Source organism: Plodia interpunctella, chromosome Z (assembly GCF_027563975.2).
Source record: "Plodia interpunctella isolate USDA-ARS_2022_Savannah chromosome Z, ilPloInte3.2, whole genome shotgun sequence".
In the NCBI taxonomy this organism is placed as follows: domain Eukaryota; kingdom Metazoa; phylum Arthropoda; class Insecta; order Lepidoptera; family Pyralidae; genus Plodia; species Plodia interpunctella.
Window position 1 is genome coordinate 463473 of NC_071324.2, and position 23510 is coordinate 486982.

Sequence of the window (23510 nt, forward strand, 5' to 3'; positions counted from 1 at the left end):
AAGCAATTGTTCCTACATACAAAGGAACACATTCGAGGCTCGCGGAGTTAATCATAATCAAAATAAATTTGTTTGCGAAAGGTTACATAACAAGAATAGAGGGACGAAGTGCAATTCCTAATCAATTTAACATCCAAAGACTGGCGTCTGCCATTGTTTATCTAATTTTACTTCGAGTAATAATTACAGAACGATACAGGTAAAAAAAAATTGAGAAATTAGACGCCGCGCTGCCGATGCCACCATTACCATCTTCTTGCTGCCACCGTCACGCGCCCTTGTTACCCCGGCTACTAAACCTTCTTCGCAACGCAACCACCTAAGTTTGTAGCGTAGTTTAAAACTTTGGTATTCACTGTACCTGCATTAAAATTGACAGAGTGCTATGGTATGACGACAATGGATCAAAAGTATAAGTCCGCAACCATAGAGCTGGAGAAAAAGGTCAGTAATGAGTATCCTACCTATTATGCCAGGACAATTTGCGTTGCATGTCGGAAAAAAATGAACTTTGCATTATGCTCTATGGTGAATATTGACAGTTTGACTGCTATTGACGTTGACAACGACAGCTGCTGCTGCATTGGCGCGGGAACGTCACATCCGGTTCAATTCAACTGTCAAGCTACATGCAAGTCTAGCAGAGCAAAGCAACCACAAACCGAAGCTGATCTTTCTTTCATTCATTGTTTTTTTTTTGTGTCAATACAAGGGGCAGCCTGTTGTTTTATTATTGTTAATATTGTAGTAATACTATATTCTCAACTGCTATTTGCCTACGAACTCATCTGGCATTATGCCGTAATATTTTTTTTTAAAAGTGTTTCGATATATTTAAACCACTTTTTACGGTCTTGTGAAGGTGTAGTGAATAAAAATAGTGTTTGTATTCCATCAACAAAGTTAGCATTGATTCGTACTCGTATGCAAACGTCGTTTGCCTTCACTGTTGCAAAAATAAAAGGTAAACAGTTGCAGTTGATTCTAATTTAAATACACTGTCATTGATACGACTGTTGTCTTATATTTTTTTGTCGAACAAAGGACGCACGGTCATTTACCTCTCAAATTTATCGATAATATATTTTCGTAATTAATTTTAAAATTGAAACCAATAATAAAATTTCAGCATTAGTTAAGTATGTACCTACCTACCTATTTAATAAAATGTATTTGTGTGATCGTTTAGTTTTCGCAACGTCATGGCGTGGACAAACTACCAAAAGTTTCTGGCCGGTATGATGGTGGTGACTGGGTCCATAAACACACTCTGCACGAAATGGGCTGACAAGCTGGAGTCCAAGGGCTCAGATGGAAATGTCAGGGAATTTGAGCACCCCTTCCTTCAGGTACCTACTTACGTTTTAATACCTATAATAGACAACACGGTTTTAAGCTAACATATGAAAGATAATAACATTGCCAACTGTTTTGTGTGTTTCGTTCCACACAATGTCTATAACTATAAGCAATATTTTTTTATCTTTGTGTCATTACCAGTGCAAACAATATTATTTTTGTTACCTCTTCACATTTAATTGAACCAATTTTCTTAAATACTACAACCATTTTATGTATATTCAGGAATGAAGGAAGTTAAAATTTACTTCTCTGTAGTAGCTTCTACAGGATTATGCAAAAATTATTTTAAACTTAATTATCTGTCTTTTTATTAAAGCAATATTCATGTCTGTAGGCAGCTGCCATGTTCCTGGGAGAGATGCTCTGTCTGCTGACCTTCAAAATCATCTACCGGGTGACCATCAAACGTGACACACCTCCGATGCTGGTGCAGGGCAACCAGAACTTCAACCCGTTTATCCTGATGCCAGCGGCCATGTTTGATTTGGTATGTAATTTAATGTATCACCCATTAAGATCACCCTTGGTAAAGGCCTATCTAAATTTGTGCATCTGCGAGAGGTATTTCTCAAGCTACAGACTCTTAAAAATTTAGTCTTTTAAGTTTTCCATTTCTTAACTTAAAAATGTTCATCTTTATTTTTAGTACAAACTAGCAACTTCATTGATAGACCTAAACCTTCCTTATATATCATACTATCTATTGGTGAAAATCAGTCCAGTAGTTTACAGATGGAACAAGGGTGTCTTCTTTTTTATAATATGTAAGGAAACTTCGATCCAGTATACCAAGACTACCTCTTGCCCAAGGACCATAATTTTAACCGTACAGCGTGTTTCACCATGTGATAAACTCCCATTTAATTAATCTTTATTTTCGAGATGTTCTATCTACCTCCTTCTCCTAGATAGTTACCTAACACTGAATAATACATGGATAATTGGCAGTAGTCGTAATGCTAAGTTCATCAGTGTGTATCACAGTATCACAGCACACATCAGTTACTAGTAGGTAAACCATAAGGCACGTGGACAAGAGACCTGACACTTGGTACAACAAGTGATGTTTGATTTCGTAGAAACAAAGAGCTGCTGTAATAATGCGTATGTTTTATAATCTTTATGTGACATAACTGCTTTGATAACGTTTTTTTATAATCGGTTTATACTTACATCTTCATAGCATGAAAACAATAGGTATCGGTGAAAAAAAAATCGTAGACTTATAGGCGACTGAGTTTTTATTTATTTTTTTAAATGAAATTCCATATAATTCAATAGAATGTATTAAATAATATATAAATGAAAAGTATTACTTATCAGCATTGTTAGTTAACAATGGACCCACTTGATATTCCATCAGATAAGCGTAAATTCAATACGATCGGTTAGTTAACGATCTTACTTAGTTACGTATAATAGAGTTGAGGCGTTTGGCTTCATGCCTTAAAATAGGACCAATTTATATTCTATTGTAGATATTCCAAAAGATGGTTGATCTCAGACAGACCTATTGCAAAATCATTCAGTCTTAAAATATAAGATTATAAGATACCCAATAGAATTATTGTTTCCCTGCACAAACGTCTTACATAAGTACTTCTATCTATCTCATCGGGTAAACAGAATGCAAATCAGTAGTTTTCGCGATAAAAGCCTTTGTGATCCGAAATGTCTAGTGCTAGATTTCATGTGCATATGTATGCCAAATTTCATCAAAATTGGTCCAGTAGTTTAGACTTTATTTGTTACAATCAAAAAATAACAAAAATAGAAAATCTCTTACATTTAAAACTATTAAATACGGATACTATGGAGCGATGTTAAAATGTTTCAGAGTCGACTAGCGTTTCAACGGTAACACGATTAAATAACGGAATCAAACGCAGCTCTCGGCTGGGCAGATAACCCGGGGGCTATCGCCATATCAATTATAACTACAGCGGGAAAATAATTACTACAGGGCAGAAGCCCTGTACACTCGACTACAAGTCAAGGTACCCCACATGAACGTGTACGCGGCGGGAATAGACCCGAATTTTAACATATACTGGATAGGTTGATTGATATGCTTTTGATTGTACTGTGCATTGCCGATCGGCGAACTTTATTATGGTAACCCCCTCGCGATGTTATTACGTGATGTTTTTTTTTTGTGTCATAGATACTTTTATCCCGAGTGTTTTTAGCCCATGTTACATGAGAATCTGTTCAGGAGGCCTAACATGAACATATAGAAAATCGTTCATTTGCAGGGCAGTTGACGTGAAGTTCAAAAGCAGGCCTGCTATCTAACCGTACCATGACGTCGTTTTAGGTGAACGGTTTTTGAACGGTTTCGTTGAAAGGTGAACGATTATAATGGAACGTTCAAAATCTCAATAAAATTAATTAACATGATGTAAAATGTCAATTTAATGAAAAAGGATTTTTTTTTCAGTTTATTACAATTTTATAATAATATAGATTTTTCACGGCTATAACTAAAGTTATAGCCGTGAAAAATCTGAATTACTTTTATATCTGTTAAAATCTAATTAAAGTAGGTCTTGACGAAAAGCGTCGCATTATAAGTTTTGAACGTCTGTTTACACTTGAAATCGTCTTGGAATCTTGGAGCTTGAGTGATACTTTTAATAGTTTTGGTTTTTTGTGATGATAATTTTTATATGTTCATGTTCAACATGTTCAACGTTTCCAATTCGTAAATAATATTTTTAATGTCCTACGCCAACCCAGAAGCACTTGAAAATGTCAATTTGTCAGTTCTCGTAATCTTTTTGATATACTCTCGACGTCCACGGTGCATACCTAATTCTTAGAAAATCTAGTTACCTGCCCAGTGTTATTTTTAATCACAATGTCGTGAGTATTAAATTTTTTTTTGTGCTATTCTTACATTTCATCAAAAGAAGCTGTGGTCGCCAAACTTGTGTTTCAATTTCAGTGCCTAGCAAACTAGACGACGAGTGTGTCTTACCAACAACACAGAGTACCACTCCTGGAGGACGCCGCCAGCTAAACAGCTTAGTGTCCATAATAAGAACAAGGTAGGTTGGTGTATTTTAATAATTATACAAAAGTTGGTTTACATAATTTTATTGATTTCTAATCACATTTCTCTAAAGATAGTGTTAGCTATTAGAAAATTGTATTTTAGGAAGTCTATCACAAATATTTGGTTTATTTTTTTAGGTACTCCGATGCAGAGGCGTTCCACAAGACCCTGCCTCATAGAGATACCTTGTTGAAGCTCCGTGTGGCATCCATGGGGCAGCAGCATTTGCACCTGTAAATAGGAATAAATATTAGCTATAAAGTAATTACCAAGTTTCTTTGTTTCTTTAGATATTAGATATTATGTATGTATACCTATATTATTTTTGTTGTTAGTAAATATAAAAGTTTTTGTTTTTTTTATATATCATGTAATATAAACATAATTATATAATTATCACAATTGTTTATTATCAACATTCCTACCTAGAAGCCATGTAGCCTTGCTAAAACTTAAATTTCCCAAATGATACCAAACAGAGTGATGGCACCATGTAAATGAGTCATGATAGGACCCTGGGTCACTAGCTGGATGCTAGCACTCAAGATTTGCTGGTCTGCATCACAAATCTGAAAAACAAAACAAAATAGAATCAACCACAGGTAGATAAACCTTAAACCTTCTATTTAATCACCATTGTTGTCTTTGTAGTTAATTAATATCACAATGAATTCATTATACCTATTCAGTTTCCAAGAACTCGGAAAATTTCATACTCGTCAAATATCTACAAAAAATTACTTGAATTAATCTCAAGGTATATCGATCACAACATTAATTTGTAATGTACATATAACTTTCCTTAATTCTTAATACTCCTTATTTCCTTAATTCCTAATATTCCTAATACCAGAAAGTGTAAGTTACACTTACACTTTTTGGTATTAACAATCCAAGTAAATAGCAACAAATCAGCGTCAACGCACATTATGGTATACTATAAACACGGTCACAGGTTTTTTATATGAGATTAGAGGCGCTTCTAACACGAATTCACAAAAAAAAGTTTCGGAACACTTGTATCATATGAAAAATGAAAGCCTAAATCACAAAACAATTCAATAAAAGCTGCTGGAAAGTAACTTTTTAAGGATCGCTTTATATGACACTTGGGCGTGCAAAAAAACGTTTTGCCGCTGTCAAAAGTGACATCGTGGTACGAAATCTCCATACAAAAATTTAGGTCCTGCTATAAATGGTGGTGGTAAGCCTCCAGAGCCGTTCAAAAGTTGTAGCGAAATGAATATTGGAAGTCAGGGGTTTTTTAATTTGTCTAACAAATAAACTTGTTTATAAAAGAAAGTGTCACATTGTTTAAGTTTAGGTCTGGAACTGGTTTAAAGAAATGTATAATATTTTCTCAATTACATAATTTAACTTACAGAGCAATTACAAGGATAAAAATGACTATTGTACGTTCCGTTTTACAATCCGTACAATGTATGGACATGCCACCTGGAAGGATATGCACGTGTACTTACACTGCTTACCCTCATCAATAACAATACATATCTAAAAGTACGTGATTGTACTCGAACAAAAATACAGGGAATAAATTGTACAAATATTGATTCCAACCCAACCAGTTATGGGAAGAAACTAAATTATAATCCTATTATATACTATACAAACCTCATTTGGACAGGTCCAAATCCAAATGTAAAATGTGTATTTTTTTATTACATGCATTATAAATGCATTGGATCTTAAATATATTTAAAATTATATTTTATTTTTTTATAATCTAAATTGACTTCTGTGATTATGATGTCGTATAAAGCACTATGTTTGGTATTTAATAGTCACTACCTACGTAGTATAAAACAAAGTCTGTTTCCGCTGTCTGTCCATATTTAGCTTAATCATTAAAACAACGGAATTTGATGCGGGTTATTTTAATAGATAGTGTGATTCGTTAGGAAGGTTTTGATGTATAATTTATTAAGGTTTTACCCGAGCGAAGCCGGGACGCTAGTACTACGAGTACATGTAGTGGAAATATGAAATCATTTAAGTAATGAGAAAAAATAGAGGGCGAAGGTACTGTTCGTACTTTATGTTTTCCTCGGCAATTTAACCAGTACAATGGTAAGACATTGAAATGTACGGTGCGATAGAAAATATTTGCAATATATGCTGATATTCGAACCTTTCTTATCGAGTGTGTATTGCTAAAATTTGCACGAGGTACTGCCATCTTATTGCAGGAGTCTTGTAAACATCGAAATATCGTTACGAACGGCTAGTAGTATGTAGCTTTTTGAGAAATATTAAATACAGTATTTAGTATTTCTATCATTAAAAAATATTATATTCTATTTTAAACATTAGTAGTAACTAATGTTTAATATTTGATGTGAAAATACCTGTGCCTTTCTGAATAAATGCATTTAGTGTGCAGTTTTCGTCAAGATGTTTTCCTTCACCTGTGGCGTATGGTCCTTAAAATAGGAGCATTTCATATTCTTACGTGGATGTCGCACGATGCTACTAACATAGTCTCCTTGGAAATGCTATTGTTGTATATCAGCTGCCAAGACTGTGTCCCTTAACCAAATTATTCTTTTCAAAAATTAAGTTTTCACAGTTGTAAAGCGGATGGTCTAACTTAAAATTTGGTATGGGTTTTATTGCGATAAACTTATCGAAATTTACAATATAAAGAACTGCTTAAAACCCGACATATTGACAAATAATAATGAGCGAACACGCGAAATAAACGCGGATCGCGGTAATTTAAAAACAAAAGTAATATCTTTAACGACAATTAATGTTTTATAGAAAATTCCATGTGCCCTATTCTATAAACACACATGGCTCTAACGAACAAATGTACTACAGGTGGCGACATCTATAATGTACGTGGGGCTGACGTTGACGTACGCCAGCAGCTTCCAGATGTGCCGCGGGTCGGTCATCATTTTCGTGGCGATGCTGTCCATGACCTTCCTCAGCAGGGTCATAGTGAAGCGGGAGTGGACCGGGATTGGTGAGTTTAGTTTTTATTAAAAATTCGAAATATTTTTTTCAAACTTAACATGGTATTATACGTCAACCATCTTCGAGCACGAATGAATAGGTATTTTTGGTGCTGGCGTGTAACACCACCTTATCTTTGCATAAATATTTGATAAAAAAATACAAAAAAGATGCTTGAGCACAGAAATTGTGATGATTCCGTACCTCAAAAGGTAAAAACGAAACCCTTATTTTTCGTTACACTTGTCGAGATTCTGTGTCATTGTCAGAAACGCATAGAGCTCTAGTTAGCTACAGTTAGGTAAACAAATCGACCCTATAAAACGATGCGATATAAAGATATGACAATTTATCCGCCCGGAACGATCAGTCTACTCTCTCATGTTGCATGTTATTCGATTTCACAAGCGAATGACAGTGGTATTTCTCGTTGGTATAGAATCACGATATTATGGCAAGAAGTAGTATTTTTATATTTTAAATATATTTTTAAAGAACATTATAGACACAAGCGGCATCTTTAATTACTTATTTGTAGTGATGTGATTATAGGTCTTTATCATCAAAGTCGCCTTAATTAATAATTTGGGCTATAATGAATAAATAAATATATAAGGACAAATTACACAGATTGAGATAGCCCCAAAGTAAGTTCGAGACTGTGTTATGGGATACTAACTCAACGATACTATATTTTATAACAAATGCATATAAAGATAAACATCCAACACCCGGGCCAATCAGAAAAAGATCATTTTCCATCATGACCCGGCCGGGGATCGAACCCGGGACCTCTCGGTTCAGAGGCAAGCACTTTACCACTGCGCCACCGAGGTTGTGAAATGAAAATTAATACCTTATAATTTATATTGTTACCGAGCCAAATATATAATTATGTTGATATATATCACTGCGACAATACACTTAAAACTAGAACATCCGGCGCGACAAACTCCGCAGAAATTTCTCCAAAGGCGTCAATTCAAAGTTGATTTAATTAATTTTCTATGCGCCCAGACACAGACCGGACCGGAGCTTCAAGTACTAAGTTAGAGCGCTCAGGAAAACGAACTAATCTCTAATCTATTAGAAGTAACGCCGCCACTAGAACGCCTGTATTTAGAGGAATTTCCAAAGTCACGTGTTTTTATGTGTGGCTTTATGGTTACCACTGTGCTATGTGCCACACTTATGTTCATAAGACCTTCAATTTTTGTACATCAGAGGAAGCGTCCCATAAGGTTCTGATGTAGCTTATAGCTTACTAGAAGACGATAATTTTAATGTTCTAAATCTATCCAGAGGTTCACAAATATTCAGTGTTTGCTTCGCGCTCGACTTGGCGGGAACACTGCCGTGCTCCCAGATATTCGTGTTTAAAATTAACATATTATTACTGTACCCTACTCTATAAAATGATATACGTAGTGTATTTAACAAATACAGCCAACATTGATAAAATATGCCTGTGAATCTCTACTTTCCGATAATTGAGTATCCAGTGTTCCATTGTTGGCTATCAACAATGGGGGACTTATGCGGGCGGCAAACTTTGCTGAACTAAATAATTCCTTGGGAGCCGAGTAAGTTCTCTGCTCGATTCTCGATTCCTAGATACTGAAATCCGATTTGCCTAACGTAGTTTGGTCAGGGTGGCGTCTCTGCAAAGTTTATGCGCCATGGTCTACAAACCCCACTAGGGGTCCATACAATGAACGCGCGTACGATATGTCGTATTGTTTTCTTATTAATGTTTGAACATCTTAAGAATATAGAAAGACTTGACCGAGCGACCAATTTAGAAAACTTTAAAAAGTCATATTTGAAAATAATTTTCTTTAAAAATTAAGTACGCATTTATTTTTATTTTTGACAGCAGCGACATCTCCTAATTTGGGCTACTGTCTTTTTCGCTCACTAGTTGGCACCACTAGTTACTGGACACGAGATTTTTACAAAGAAAACTGCACACATGCACAACACAAATGTTTAAATTTTCAATGGAAATGAATCATGAATGACCAGCGTTTTTAACTTTATTGAGGACAAAGCTAAAATTCGCTAGTCCGGAATTACAAGCGTGGACCTACTAATTTTATTTATCCTGTGATAATGCAATCCGAACAATAGTTTGCTGTGGAATAATTCCTTCTCCCAGTATTATGTTTTCAATGATAGTTTAAAACAAATTATGTTAGAAAACCACAGAATTCGAACTAGACAAAGTTCTGTGTGGAAATCTCACGTTAGTTCAGTTTCGAATCTCCTCCCAGTATTTACTAATTGAATTGAAAATGTTGTACACAATACAAAGGCTTAATCTGCACGTCCACTGCAAGCGCTCAGTGCTACTCAGTGAACTAAACTAAGCTAAACTTGGAAATAAGTAATACATCTACCGAAAAATAAACTAAAACTGCATTAGATCGGTCTACTACCCTTCCTCCCCGAACTTCTCACAAGAAACAACAGGCTCATCCTTCCTCTCCCTATATTCAATACAGAGTTCACTAAAAGATTATTTAATTTGCTCGGTCCCTATCTATATAAAAAAGTTCAAGCTTCCGCGAATGTATTCGCCCTTAACACGTACAATTGCAAAAAGATTGTAATGGAGTGGGTATTGAGATTGACTTATGAAGAGATTGAAGAAACGAATAATTCTCGATTTAATCCATAATTCCCTAACGATAGTCAGTTATAACTATAAATTTTGAATTATACATTTTGATTTAAATATATAATTCAAAATTTATACTACGTAATAATAGTAAATTAGTTGACTTAGCTATGCTATAGCATGAACGCACTTGTATGAAAATCTGGTGAGCTAAGCTAATTCAGTATAGTTAGTGGACGAACGAATTTACAATGTATTGCATGCACTACATTTTGGCATAATTAATGTTTAATACTTAATATTCTTGAATACATGTTTTCAATAGAATTTCACTTCACGTGGACGTTTATTATAAACACAATAGCAGTATTTTGTTGCGTGCGTTGAATTTTATCTCGTATAAAATTTTGATAACGCTTTTGTGGAAGCTGTCAGTCGATAAAATATTTTCATTTTATTTTGCAATTACATTCTGTGTACATATCTTGTTAAATATTAAACAAGCTGCGCCCAAGGCTTTGCTCCCGTGGTACAATCGTCGGCATAAAAAGTACCCTATGACATGTGATACTCCACCAGTGTCTTCTCAGCAGTGGTCGTTCCGAAATGGCAGTAGTTTGTAGCTTTTTGACAAATACTCTATAATTTAAATGTAACTTGAAAAGTGCTTGTGAAGGTCTAATTTCTGAATAAATGCTTCGACTTTATGTATTTGAATGTCAATCATCCTCGCACACAGCCAACCTTCGTATTTATAATATTAATAGAAAGCAGGATATTATCTCATTAAGAGATGATGAGACGACATTGATGGGTTAGCGGCAACAGGCTGCCCTCGACGGAGATTTGTGGAAAAAGGAAGGGGAGGCCTTTGCCCAGCAGTGGGAAACATCAACAGGCTGGCAAAAAAAGTAAGATGAAAAAGCTTGTGTTTAAAGTATTAAATAGCATACCATTACTTCCGTACTAATATTATAAATGCAAAAGTGTCACGCTTTCACAGCTAAAATTTTAATGTAATTTGGGATAGATATAGTTAATGCCCTGGGGTCAAATATGGGCTACCGGGGCGGAGCTAGAGGCAACAAATAGTATTATTTAAACATATTGAATGGTATGTCAAGAAAGAGAAGAATTCTGATTTTTAACGAACTAATTTTTTGCCAAATACCAAATGTAATTGTCAAGATTGTTTGATAAACACCCGGTGTTGAGAGCCGACAGGAGACAGACGCCTTCGTTTATTTACTTCACTTTATCATCTCATGTCTAGATTATAAATTGAATGCCGACGAAAACTAATTTACTGAGTAATTCAGGGATAAATATTAATATTTTAATTATATAAAAGTAATATTGTATTTGCTTTGCGAATATCAATGTCATTTATGTGTTTTCTAATGTTATTGCGATATCATAACGTTTTTGATCTTCCAGCGAAATATTAACCATTACTTTGTGATAATTCAATCCATATTTGTTAATTAGATATTTTATATTGGACTGGATTAACAATATTTAAATAATTTCTCATCGTTAAATTCATTTATTTCATCATATGGTGTCTATTCAAAATATAGTTTTATTATGCTTTTGTAGTCGAGGAGAGCAATGTCTTTAGGGTTCCGTGGCCCTAAACATGTAACTCTCCGTGTAACGCTAAGTAACACTTAACCTAGTCGCACTATATTTTTATTGTCTCTTTTATCTTGTCTTAAAGGACTGCTCACTTCTATCATCTATATATTATATTACTATATATATGTTATATTACTGATAAAAAATTATACATAAATTTATATGAAAAAAATGGCAAGCCCTTCTGGCATAATAGGGACCAACACTGTTTGAATGAGTTTCTTTCGGCATTTCTTCTCAGCAGTGGTCGTTCCGAAATGCTAGTAGTTTGTAGCTTTGGTAAACATCATTTAATTTAGAATATGACGTGAAAAAGTGCCTGTGAAGGCCTAATTTCTGAATAAATGATTTGATTTAGATTTTTTTTATTTTATACTTTCTTACTATGTCATACTTATAATATTTATCATTCCGGAAAAGTTATTTTCCAGTTATTGCACAAAATGTAAAAAGAAGCAACGAATTGTCACCATTTTTATAGCAAATTAAATTAAATTCAAAATATTGTGTCCCACTGAGTGACATATTCCATTTTAAGTCGCCATTAATTTCTGTCCAAGTTGCAACTCCTCCAATCTTGTGAGGACCGACTTTGTCTGACGCTCGCTCTGGCGTCCAAACAGAAAATAATAATAAGGCTCATGTTTTATTTAGGCTATTGACTTCCCATGAGCTGTGTTTGGGTTCTGCTAACAGCCAGGACAATAGCGCTGCTTGGAAAGTGTTATCATAACTGTCAACACACCGTGGTAACAACGAATCTTGTCAAATTTATTCCAAATTAGCAACACGTGTTACCGACGCATAGAGGTGGTCAATTATTGCATGAAAATGTTACCAGGTGCGTTTTGTTAGCATTACGGTCTTAATTGTTAAATATAGGCCTAAATAAAATTTACCTTTGCAATAAAATTTTTGTAATAACGTAATAAATACTAAATATTAATATAATAAATACATTTGAATATTATTATTTTTTATATTTTAATAGTGTATAATATATCGTTAAAAATCTGATATCTTAGTCCAGTATTTATAGAACTATAAAACACTCGGAAGAGGGAAAAGGACGGATAGTGTTTGATACGGCTGCTATAAAATCTGAAACCAGTTTTATATATAAGTCATTCTAAAAAAGAAAAGGACAGACATTGTAAATGCGTAACTTGGAAATGCCGCCCCCCTGTTGGGGCAGGGCCCACCTGTAACAGGGAGGTGTTTCGGTGGAGAACTAAGATGGCTGCCCAACCCCACGAGGGGGGGTTTTTCCATAGAATACTGTACAATTTTACATTGACAATATTTAATGTTAGCATTTTGTATATGGAAATTTGTACACGAGTGGACACTATTATACTTCATTAACTTCTTTTTAGACTAGTAGCGAAACTCGACGTGGCTCTTAATGGATTGTGAACACTTAAACCACGCGATAAATTCAAATTTCATATGTTCAATATATCTATCAATATATCAATATGTTCTAATTTGAATAAGAAATTCGAAATAGCCAACAGCTTAATAGAATATAAGATTTCCCACCACACGATAGGTTTCAATTATGCTTGACTCTTGTTCGAGAGTGAAAATTTTACACTTCAGGGGGTTTACCATCATCTCTTAACGCGATCCACTTTAAGACCTAAACTGAACTGCATCGCAAATTCTTACCATCGAGTTAATTTTTCGTATGAATGCGATTCATTTTAGGTTACTAAATTGAACTGAGTTGCATTGGAATCCTTCTGTAAAAGTTGATGGTAGGCCTGCAGTACTTATATCATAGGTAGTCGGCCGTATCTAGAATTTCTATGGCTTCTATGGCTTTTACGTACTCTATGCCTGCAATTCCGAGAATACTCAGTAAATCAATGTGCAGGGTCGAGTGATTGGTCGCCTCTCAGCGTTTCTGGAACATGCGCAGCTGCACGCTTTGGAATGACGTCATATCAAAGTTCACATTGCACCGCCAAGACAAATTGAACCTAGCTTTAGTATTGTTTATAGCTCAGTTTAGCTTGGTTTTATAAATTTTGCCGGACGGCCATATTGCAGTGTTGAAGTATTGAGAGATTATGTCCCAGGTTCGATTTCAGGCAAAATATCTATTTATTTTTCTTAAACGTAGTCAATCAAATCGAGGCGTGACAATAGTGTCCAGCCCAATTTAATAGCCATCGCTGATCCATTGGACCACTTCTTATCGTCCTGTGGATGTCGTACGAGGAGACCAAGGAACAAAAAGCCTTCATAGCTAATAGGCAACAATAGCATTCCCAAAGAAAGGTGACGTGAGGCAGGTGGCCGGTCGTAAAATTACTGAGCTGATGATTTAAGGCGATGGCGCACTGAAACCCGTTAACCGAAAACCACTAAAACAGCCGTGAATGCACCCAGAAGCACGCCCAGGTGCAAGCATCCCAGTGCTGGGTAAAATCCCCTATCTCTTTTGTTGTTAGAATGTTCAACGTTAGAACTAATACCATTAAACCAAATAATCAACGTCAAAGAGGTACATATATAGCACTGAACTCGATTAGTATCGATTGATCCCAAATCGCTATACTGCAAATGAGCAAATGTTAATTGCATTGCTACAGTTAAGTCAGATTACCGTAAAGGGCAATATAATTGCCTAACATGTATTGACACAAACGTACATAATCGAATTGGTTAATATGTGATTAACCGTTAATTGATCACTACAACGAGCACAACTAACATAACCTAACAGACCCATTTTAAATATTCGAACTTGACGGATTCGACATACACTGCTTGTTTTTCATTGTGGTAAATGAAACCACTCATACAAACTACGTAGTCGGCATATGTCGGAGTACGGCGATATTGGGTAAGCATAAGTTTGTGAGTGAGATAGGGCGTCGTTTAAGCGCACTTGTCTTTTTCAGTCACTGTGATCACCTACGGTAAATAAATTGTATAATTAGGTCGTGTTATTATAAAACAAAGTAGCTTCCCTGTCTGTCCCTATGTATGCTTAGATCTATAAAATATACCAGCGAAACTACTAGTGGTTAGGAATTCGTGGTATCGTGGCAGGAATTCGTGGTATCGTGGCAGGAATTCTGGACGAGATGAAAAATGCTAAAGTTCGTGAACTCCGTAAATGCATCGGGCTAAATTTTTTTAAATGTACAACGTTTTTCAATTACGTTCGGCGTATGCAACGTGTCGCTTGTGTAGCATTTGTCGCCTTGTCTCCTTTCCGAATATTACAGATTGTAGGAGAGAAAGGCAATGAAAAGCGTATCCGTAGCGTGAAAGGGGGATGAAAGGTAAATCGTACCCTATGTCCACCGTACTTCAAACTACATGTAGTATGCAAAACTTCGAGAAAATTGGTTGAGTTGATAAAGGTGACAAAATTGTTTGAGTAAAGTTGTTAAAATCGAAATCTCAAAAAATTACATTTACTCATCCGGACTTTGATTAGAACGAATATTTCCCATGGCTCCGACGCTTTAAAGCTGAAGATGCAACAGGGATTGTGTTTAAATGAAAAAGAGAAACAAATAAACTATGCATATGTTCTGTCTTCAGTTTCCATGAAATGACACATATGTGTATCACATTGTTATTATCGTCATGACTCATATAGATTCTATTCAATCATCGAATTTGAAATGCGAGCGAGCAAACACGACCCCTGAATCATTGAGATTAGACTAATACTCACATCTACAATAACAAAGTAACGCGCTGTGTCAATATTTTTGTAGATTTGAATAACTGTACAATATGTATCAAAATAGTGGTAGCATATTTCATCTCTGATTGTTATACTAGACTGTGCTTGCGTAGGGATTGAGGTATATCTGCTAATATACGTAGTTTAATTTCTTCTTATATATAATTTTTCCATTTTATAATCTTGTATTTTTTCCTTTTTTTAAATTTTATTTCATACAATGTCAAGTTCATTTTTAAAAACTTAACTAAATATTATGTAGGTAAGTATATATATATATACATATAATTAACATAGGCCTTCATTGTATTTGTTGAAAAAGGATAGTTTTAGTAATGCATTCCTGATGACGCATTGGCAGTAGCAAGCTCAGGTGACAGCATCAAATTACTTTCGAGTACCTACATTGCGTTATATGCAGTGCCATGTTTAAAATTATTCTCATGTCTACAGCTAACAACCAAAATCTGCCTTCACAACATTCTATGTCGAGACTTCCTTAAACGATTAACTAAAATATCTTAATTTTTTCTTATTCATGGTTGTTGGTTGTCAGCATATTATGTACTAGCTGCTTATCCGCGACTTCGCCCACTTAAATGTCTTCGAGAACAGTTTTTTCTTGGTATTATAATGGGATTGGGATAGTTGGAATAAAATATCCATAGCGCGTTTAAAATACATAGGTACAGCGCCGTCTAGTGTTTTTATTGTAAGATATAAAAAGTGCATTTAGCGCCATCTATAATAGACCACGGGTTTTACGTAAATCTCACAGGAACAATAGTTTTTCCCAGGATGAAAGGTACCCTATGTCCTTCTCCATACTCTATGCGAAATTTCAAGCGCAATTTTTGCCGCGCGCCATCTATCTTTCGTTAATTTTACTAGAAATTATGTGAGATTTTAAGTTGTATTATATGACTTGTAACAAACCAAGACTTTCAATATTTATGGGTTTGATGGCGTGGCGACAAGTGATATGAGAGCCATACCCCATTGCTGCGCGACGACACAGTACGTAGCGCCGTTACTTTCTATATGTTACGTACGTCGAAACTTCATACAATTCCTTCTTAATTCTGCGTTGTCTATCGACGGACGTCAAAACAACGGAGCGCGACTGAGCAATGGGACATCACTCTATTTGGACTTTATCAAGATTTCCTAAGCTCATTTTAACGAATTATTCGTGTGAATATGCGTGATTATTTCTTCTTTTTTATTACTTCTTGGTACTTGTGAGCATATTATGTATATTTTCAAAAATAGAAAAAATCGTACCTTAAAATTCTAACCTAGTTAGCGCAATTTTTTACCGAGCGCCATCTTGTCTTTCCTTTATGTTACTAGAAATGATAGTGCACTTTTAAGTTGTATTCAGTCTTGTTACAAAGACTTTCACCATATGGTTTAGATGGCGTGACGAAAATTAATATAGAATTAGAAATCTTTTATTGCTAAATACTAGACTATTATTATATTTAACTATAAAATCTATCTAAGAACTAAAGAGGCCAAAGACTGTGCGATGTAGCGGAGAAAAAATAGAAAAGCGGTCTCTGGGCTCCGACACTCTACAGCTGCAGAAAACACTTACGAGATAAGAGAGATACATTGCTGTCTAAGAACTATGTTTGCGTGTCTCACGAGTGTACCATACCACACGAATAATAAGTATAATGTTTAATTTTTCAGGGTCCCGACTGATCAGTTTAATAACCTTTTCACTATATGCTATTCTATGTTTTGACGCCTCGACTCGTGTCGTTCCAGGGTGCGTGATCGTCGGTCTGCTGGTGGTGGGAGCGACGGACGCCGTATTCCAGGACGGACAGAGCAAGGGCCGCAACAGCATCATCACGGGGGACCTGCTCATCATTGTGGCGCAGGTCGTCACCGCCTGCCAGATGGTGTACGAGGAGAGATATGTTTCTGGTAAGCTTCGCCAACTACATCCCGTTTGCTTTACAACTTTTGACTTTTCTTAGATAGTCTATGATCTTGGATGTTATGTATATATGTATATACATGTTGTAAAATATAGCATCGTTGAGTTAGTATCCGTTATCACAAGTCTCGAACTAACTTTGGCGCTGTTAACTTAATGCAACCTGTGTGAATGGTGGTGGATGTGAAATTTAACAGAGAATTCTGTTACCTTTCACATCGTCATTCTGACTTTGCTCTGGTGGTCTGCAAGTGGGTGGTCTATTAAAAGTGTAATACTAAAATATAAAATTATTATTGTACTAGCTTTTAATCGCGGCTTTTCTTCGCGCCCGCGTCAATTTCCCCCCGGGATCAGTATTTTTTGAGGGATTAAAGGTCTTTTTCTTGCAATATAGTTCACGAAAGTTTGAAAAGTAGTATACTTACATAAGTAATTTTTTAAAAAACGAACTGACATTATTAGACTTTAACATTGTACGCTTTAGTTATTAGTCACTTAGTCAGATTGGTATACAAACTCATATTCTATATGAGCAGGATTCGAATCTGTGAGCTTTCGGTTCATAGGCGTCTTAACCACTAGACCACCGCCTCTGAGCCGGCGAGTGCCCGTTGCTAAGTGTACATTTTGCGTCGTCTATGTTTTATGTGTATATAGTTAAAGTTTTTAAATGTAATGTTTTCTAATTTAAAATAAAATTAGGATATATCAGCCATTTAATGGCACACCAACGAAATCGAGACAATTAATCATCATAGCAAAAAACAAACATTCTATAGCCAAGCCTGTATATTCGGTTCCAGGTCTGAACATCCCTCCCCTGCAGGCGGTGGGGTGGGAGGGGGTGTTCGGTTTCTCAGTACTGTCCTGTCTGCTGGTGGTGTTCTACTGGATCCCGGCGCCGCCACACTTCGGCCACAACGCCAGGAACACCGTCGAAGATGCGGTCGATGGCCTCGTGCAAATTGGTGAGACAGATACTTTTTTTGTTATTTTATTTTCAGCGGGAAGTTGCTCACTTCGTTTTATACTCATTCATTCATATCGAGTGTGTTATTGCTAACACTGGTGTCAGATTTTTATCTACGTCGCCTAAAGGCATCTGACAAGACTTTACCGCCATCTAGCGGTAACTCACCTGTTTTCCTTCACCAGAAACATGTGGTGGTCTATGAAAACAACACGAGTGCAAACTCCGTGCCACATGACTTTGCATACCAATCTGAATTGCGGGATTCGAACTTGGGACCTTTCAATCACAGGCCGGCAGGCAGGTCTTAACCATTGACCTATGGAACGATAATGTTAGTAGATAAATAGACAATTGGAATTTTTATTGTTATCAAAAATGTGTTTTGAAACGAATTTCAGGCAACAATCCGTTCCTGCTGGCGGCGGTGCTGGGCACGGTGGTGTCCATCGCTTTCTTTAACTTCGCCGGCATCAGCGTCACCAAGGAAATGTCGGCCACCACCAGGATGGTCCTGGATTCTGTCAGGTGGGCACTTGAGATGGCGTTTACTGCGTTTTGAGCTTCGTTCCTGTAGGATTATTCGAATAAAGCATTCTGTGTCACAGAGAAATTACATTGCTGTCTACCAAGTGAAAGAATTTCAAAAATCGGTTGGTAGTTCCGAACATTATCATTATTAATTACACGCAAACTTATACATTAATGTATACTATTATTATAAAGCGGTAAGCGTTTGTGAGTTTGTACGTTTTAGGTGGGTTTGTTCGTTTGAGGTAATCTCCGAAACTGCCGAAGCGATTTCAAAAATTCTTTCACCATTAGAAATGTACGTTATCCATGATTGTTATATTTTATCTCAAAATTTCTACGGGAGCGATGCCTCGGGCAACACCTAGTTATTTATAGATATATAATTTATATTATACTAGCTGCACCCAGTGGTGATTTGTGAAACTTGATGCTTTTTGACTCCAAAATCCGTGACGTCACATTACATTAACAAGCTCCATGTAACATTTTGTTTTATTTTTAGAAAAAAAGTATGTAGTTTATGATTTAATTAGTTGGAAATTAATCATTTGTGATGTTATATCAATGTTATAGTTTTATATGAATTATTGTAACTCAGAGTTATGTTATTGATAAAATTTATATAATAAACGTCACTTTAAATCGGTTAATTATGTTTTGTTTGGATTAGTCTAACAATAAGTGATCATATTTTTGTATGTATTGTTAATCACAGTGTTTTTACTGGTATTTTTAATAGGGTTATTGAATAGTAAAAAATAGTTAGTTATTTCATATGTAGTCTAGTGTCAATGTTTTGTTTCGACGTGAATGTGTTGATTTGTATTGTAGTGTTATTTTGTAGTTGGTATAATAGAGAGGGTGTTGTGAGGGTTTGAATTTACTAAAAATATTGGAGTTATATGTAATAAATTTAGGATTGCAGGTGAGATAGTAGGGTGACAGTGGGTTTGTATTTGTTTGTAGAATTTTATTGTGTTTATGGGTTGTTATTTTTTGTAATTTCAGAAAAGATAAATTTAAAACTTATGGGGTTTTTTTATATAAACTAAAAAAATAAATAGAATGAAATATGTATAAGGTGAGTATTCGATCGAAATTAATTAGATGTTAATTAAAATTTGTTAGATATTAATTTTTTATTACTCTGAAACGTTTTCTATTTTCGGTCAAATCACATCACACTCGTGAAATATCGGAATTATTATATACAAATAAAAATCACAGTTTATTTCGTGACACGTTGGATTGAAATCAAAACTGGTAATGTAGCGGTGATCGGAAAGCATCTCCACATTCTCCAGCACGCTCCAGCTCTGGACACGGTGCGCCAGCGCAGGGCAAGCGAACGAGACGTCGACTATCGATCTGCCCTCCGGACGCACGCACGTGTCTACCGAGCCCCGATTCCACACGCTCAGCCCGAATTGGCGTCTAGACTTGGCGTCGATATCCCCAGCAACGAGCACGGAACGAGGGTGGCTCCTATGGACCAGCGCGTCGATATCGGCCAGGAATATCTCGAATTCGCCGCGCGGACGGTCGACCACAACCAAGTCGCCCAGACGAACCGAAACCACTCCACGGCCACGGATGACATCCACAGTGGAGGACATACGAATCGCAATCTGACACTGCCAGATCCCCCATCCAGTTTTCCCTTGGAGGGATAAAATACGGCTCAAAGACCACCGTCACGTCTATCAACCTCTGCGCCATGCTCTGACAAAGCAGATGCTGTGCACCGGCACAGTGGTTAACATTCGCCTGGAAAACTTTAAGAGCCATTATTATTGAATAACCTCCGCCTCTATCTATAAACAATATATTAACAGCCCATATTTAACTCCTTTTTATTTCTTTATTTATTAACACACAAAACAAATTAAAATACAATAATTGATAAAATACAAACATTTGTTGATGTTATTCTAAATTATAATCCAATAAATGTATACCTAAAAACTATATATCTCTTTTAAACTTCGCTCAGGTAAAACATTATAAATTATCCAAATCTTCCTCAATAATCACACTATATATTAATAAAAACCATACAAAAATCCACTCAATAGTAATAATTTTTTAATTCATAGTAAACAATATAATAATAATAAAATGTTTGTTACTTTCAGAACCTTCGTAATCTGGATGTTCTCACTCGGCCTCCGCTGGCAGGCGTTCCACTGGCCGCACTTGATCGGTTTTGCCGTCCTCATTCTGGGCACGGCTCTATACAACGGCCTCATTACCATACCATCGTGTCGGAGACGGGAGACACTAGCGCCAGTCGTCGACACCGCGGCGGACAGCGGAGACGAAACTGCGTAGATTTGTTATATTATTGATAAACTATATTTAGAAGATCAAAAAGAATATTTCAATGTAATAAAATAACCACTTATGTAAGTAGATAGATATATGAACGTATTTTAAGGTTAATAATTGTGAAACGCATAGTATCAAGTACTAGTGTACTTACACAGATGTATTATGTCTCGTCCGCACGGGCGCTTTTTTAATGCGTTAAAACGCGATGGAATAAAACTTAATTGTGAATCTATGCATTCGTTCATCCGGTAAAATATTTTATATATTAAGAGCACGATGTGTGTGAACGCTGTGCGTTGGACAGTAGATTAAATGGTTACTTCGAAAAAATCATCTCAAAGGCAATTAAAATGTTAAATTAAAATGCGATTTCAAAGTTGAATTTTTTTTACACCCGTGCGAACGAAGTCGTAGCTAATTGTCTACTGCGAACTATACATACTATATTATAACTGTGAAAGTGTGTTTGTTTGTCTTTCTTTTTATTTATTTTTTTAATAATAGCACTATGTCCCAATATGTGCCCTCTGGTACGGCTAAATCACAGTCAGACCAAATCTCCAATGGACTTCGTAATTGAACTAATTTGACCAAGCGCTCGGCTCTCACGCAATTAATTTTCTCCGTTTTATTGATATATTTTTTTTGGAAATGTAGAAAAACCCTTTAAAAAAAGTTTCGGGCTCCAGATATCGCTATGACTAGATATTAGATTGACTTCACGGCGTGCTGTCTGGAGGAGTAAAGTTTTTACTAGTTAGCCTACATTTAGCCGCAAGCGAAGCCGCGGGCAACAGCTAGCAATTATTCATTACATTATTAGAAAAATTATTTTAAATTATATTTTCACTTTAATCAATTCAATTATTTTAAATCATATTTGTAAATAGCTCTTGATTCTGATGTTGGCAGAGTGCCTTACTTAGCTGGGTAATATAGGTGCGTAAAAGTATGTAAGAACTTAACCTAATATTCCATATTTGCTCACTATTATGTGGAGTAAAACATACGTGCATACATTTTAACACTTTTTCATGTCTTCTTTTTGATAAAATTCTCGTATAAAAATAATCTTAATATTCTAATGACACTTCCTTCGTCCGGAAACTGTCGAATGGTAAAACTCTTTGAATGAATCTTATTTTAGTAAACTTCAAGCGGACTCCACACGGTCGCGGCGCGGTGAACTTGGCCAATTCGGCATACATTGCTGGTGTTTAATTGCGGCAAACAAACGCGCTCACTCATAAAAACATTAACTCAAAGAAAATACCCAATTTTCATGCATTCGCGTCGGCATCTAAGTTTGGCTGTAATGTGTGTGTGATAGGCTGCTCAGTCCAGTAAATCGTCAACGAAAAATAACATTTTTCGTATCCAATATTAAGTTCTATAGTTTTATTCATATATTATGTTAGGGGAATTTCTTAGATCAATAATGAAATACTTTAAATTTGTTGTATGACATATTTTAAATTTTATTATTATTAAATTAATACATACATTTTGATACACTATAAGACGCTATATGAGAAAAGATCGCATATTAAAATTCGATAAACCAGGTTATCACTAGTCTATCGGAGTACATATTCCAGTAGCTTACACAGTGTCGTACCGGCTGTGTTGTGTACCTCAGCCTTAAATTACATTTTGACAAATTTCTACTTGACAAAAACGGACGTTAGACATTCCATAGTAAAATTTTAATTGATGATACCCAAAAATGGGTATACGCCCGAATTTTTGGAACGAAACTGGGCGAAAACCCATTTGCTAACGACTCACGCCTTAAAGACTTAGGAAAGTTCCTAAATTTTAAAATAACTAATGTTAAATTCCGTGTAGCGTTCAGATAGCTTTTGTATGAACGAGAGCAATAATGCTAATGTCGATATTAACAGCTGAATAATTTCAGAACTAGATTTTTATAAAGCAGGTACGACGCGTCTTGTGAAAATATTATAATACTATTATTATAAATGCGAAAGTTTGCTTGTTAACCTCTCTGTTCCGCTTTCACGGCTAAACTGCTGGACCGATTTTGACGAAATTCGCTATGCATGTAGTTAAAGACTCCCGCCCAAACATAGGCTACTTTTTGTTTCAAAAATCAACCTAATATCATAAATAAATCATATCGGTTCCGCTTTCGCAGAGAAATTCACGCTGTTGAAGCCGCGAACAAAAGCTAGTGTTTTGTATAGTGAAATTGATCTGAGTATCTGAAAGTATAAAAAAAAAATTGTACCATTTGCTCAGTGAGATTTTGAATTTATATAATAAGAATTAAGGTGTATATTGTTGGTAAATCAATTTGTATTCATTAGTGAAATAAAGTGATATTAACAA

At 35.6% G+C, this 23510-nt stretch overlaps 1 protein-coding gene and 1 long non-coding RNA gene across 2 annotated transcripts; one reads left to right on the forward strand and one right to left on the reverse strand.

The window, feature by feature from the left end:
* The first annotated feature begins 619 nt into the window (after nt 1–619).
* Nucleotides 620–23510, forward strand: Tango9 (Transport and Golgi organization 9). The gene is made up of 8 exons (XM_053768068.1): nt 620–964; nt 1190–1349; nt 1697–1849; nt 7262–7409; nt 17146–17307; nt 18127–18291; nt 18695–18821; nt 20963–23510. Exons 2-8 carry the CDS (start codon nt 1203–1205, stop codon nt 21156–21158), a joined length of 1098 nt encoding a protein of 365 aa, XP_053624043.1. The 5' UTR covers nt 620–964; nt 1190–1202; the 3' UTR covers nt 21159–23510.
* LOC128682975 (uncharacterized) lies at nt 4446–6188 on the reverse strand. Its single transcript, XR_008406232.1, has 3 exons — nt 6053–6188; nt 4846–4989; nt 4446–4651 (listed from the first exon to the last, which is right to left on the reverse strand). It is a non-coding gene; the product is annotated as an uncharacterized LOC128682975 (long non-coding RNA).

What these genes read in the sequence shown, in the direction of transcription:
- Tango9 (XM_053768068.1), top strand. Translation starts at nt 1,203, where the DNA reads ATGGCGTGGACAAACTACCAAAAGTTTCTGGCCGGTATGATGGTGGTG. An exon ending in CAGCGGCCATGTTTGATTTG is followed by an intron (nt 1,850 to 7,261) that starts GTATGTAATTTA and finishes AATGTACTACAG; the next exon opens with GTGGCGACATCTATAATGTA. An exon ending in CGAGGAGAGATATGTTTCTG is followed by an intron (nt 17,308 to 18,126) that starts GTAAGCTTCGCC and finishes ATTCGGTTCCAG; the next exon opens with GTCTGAACATCCCTCCCCTG.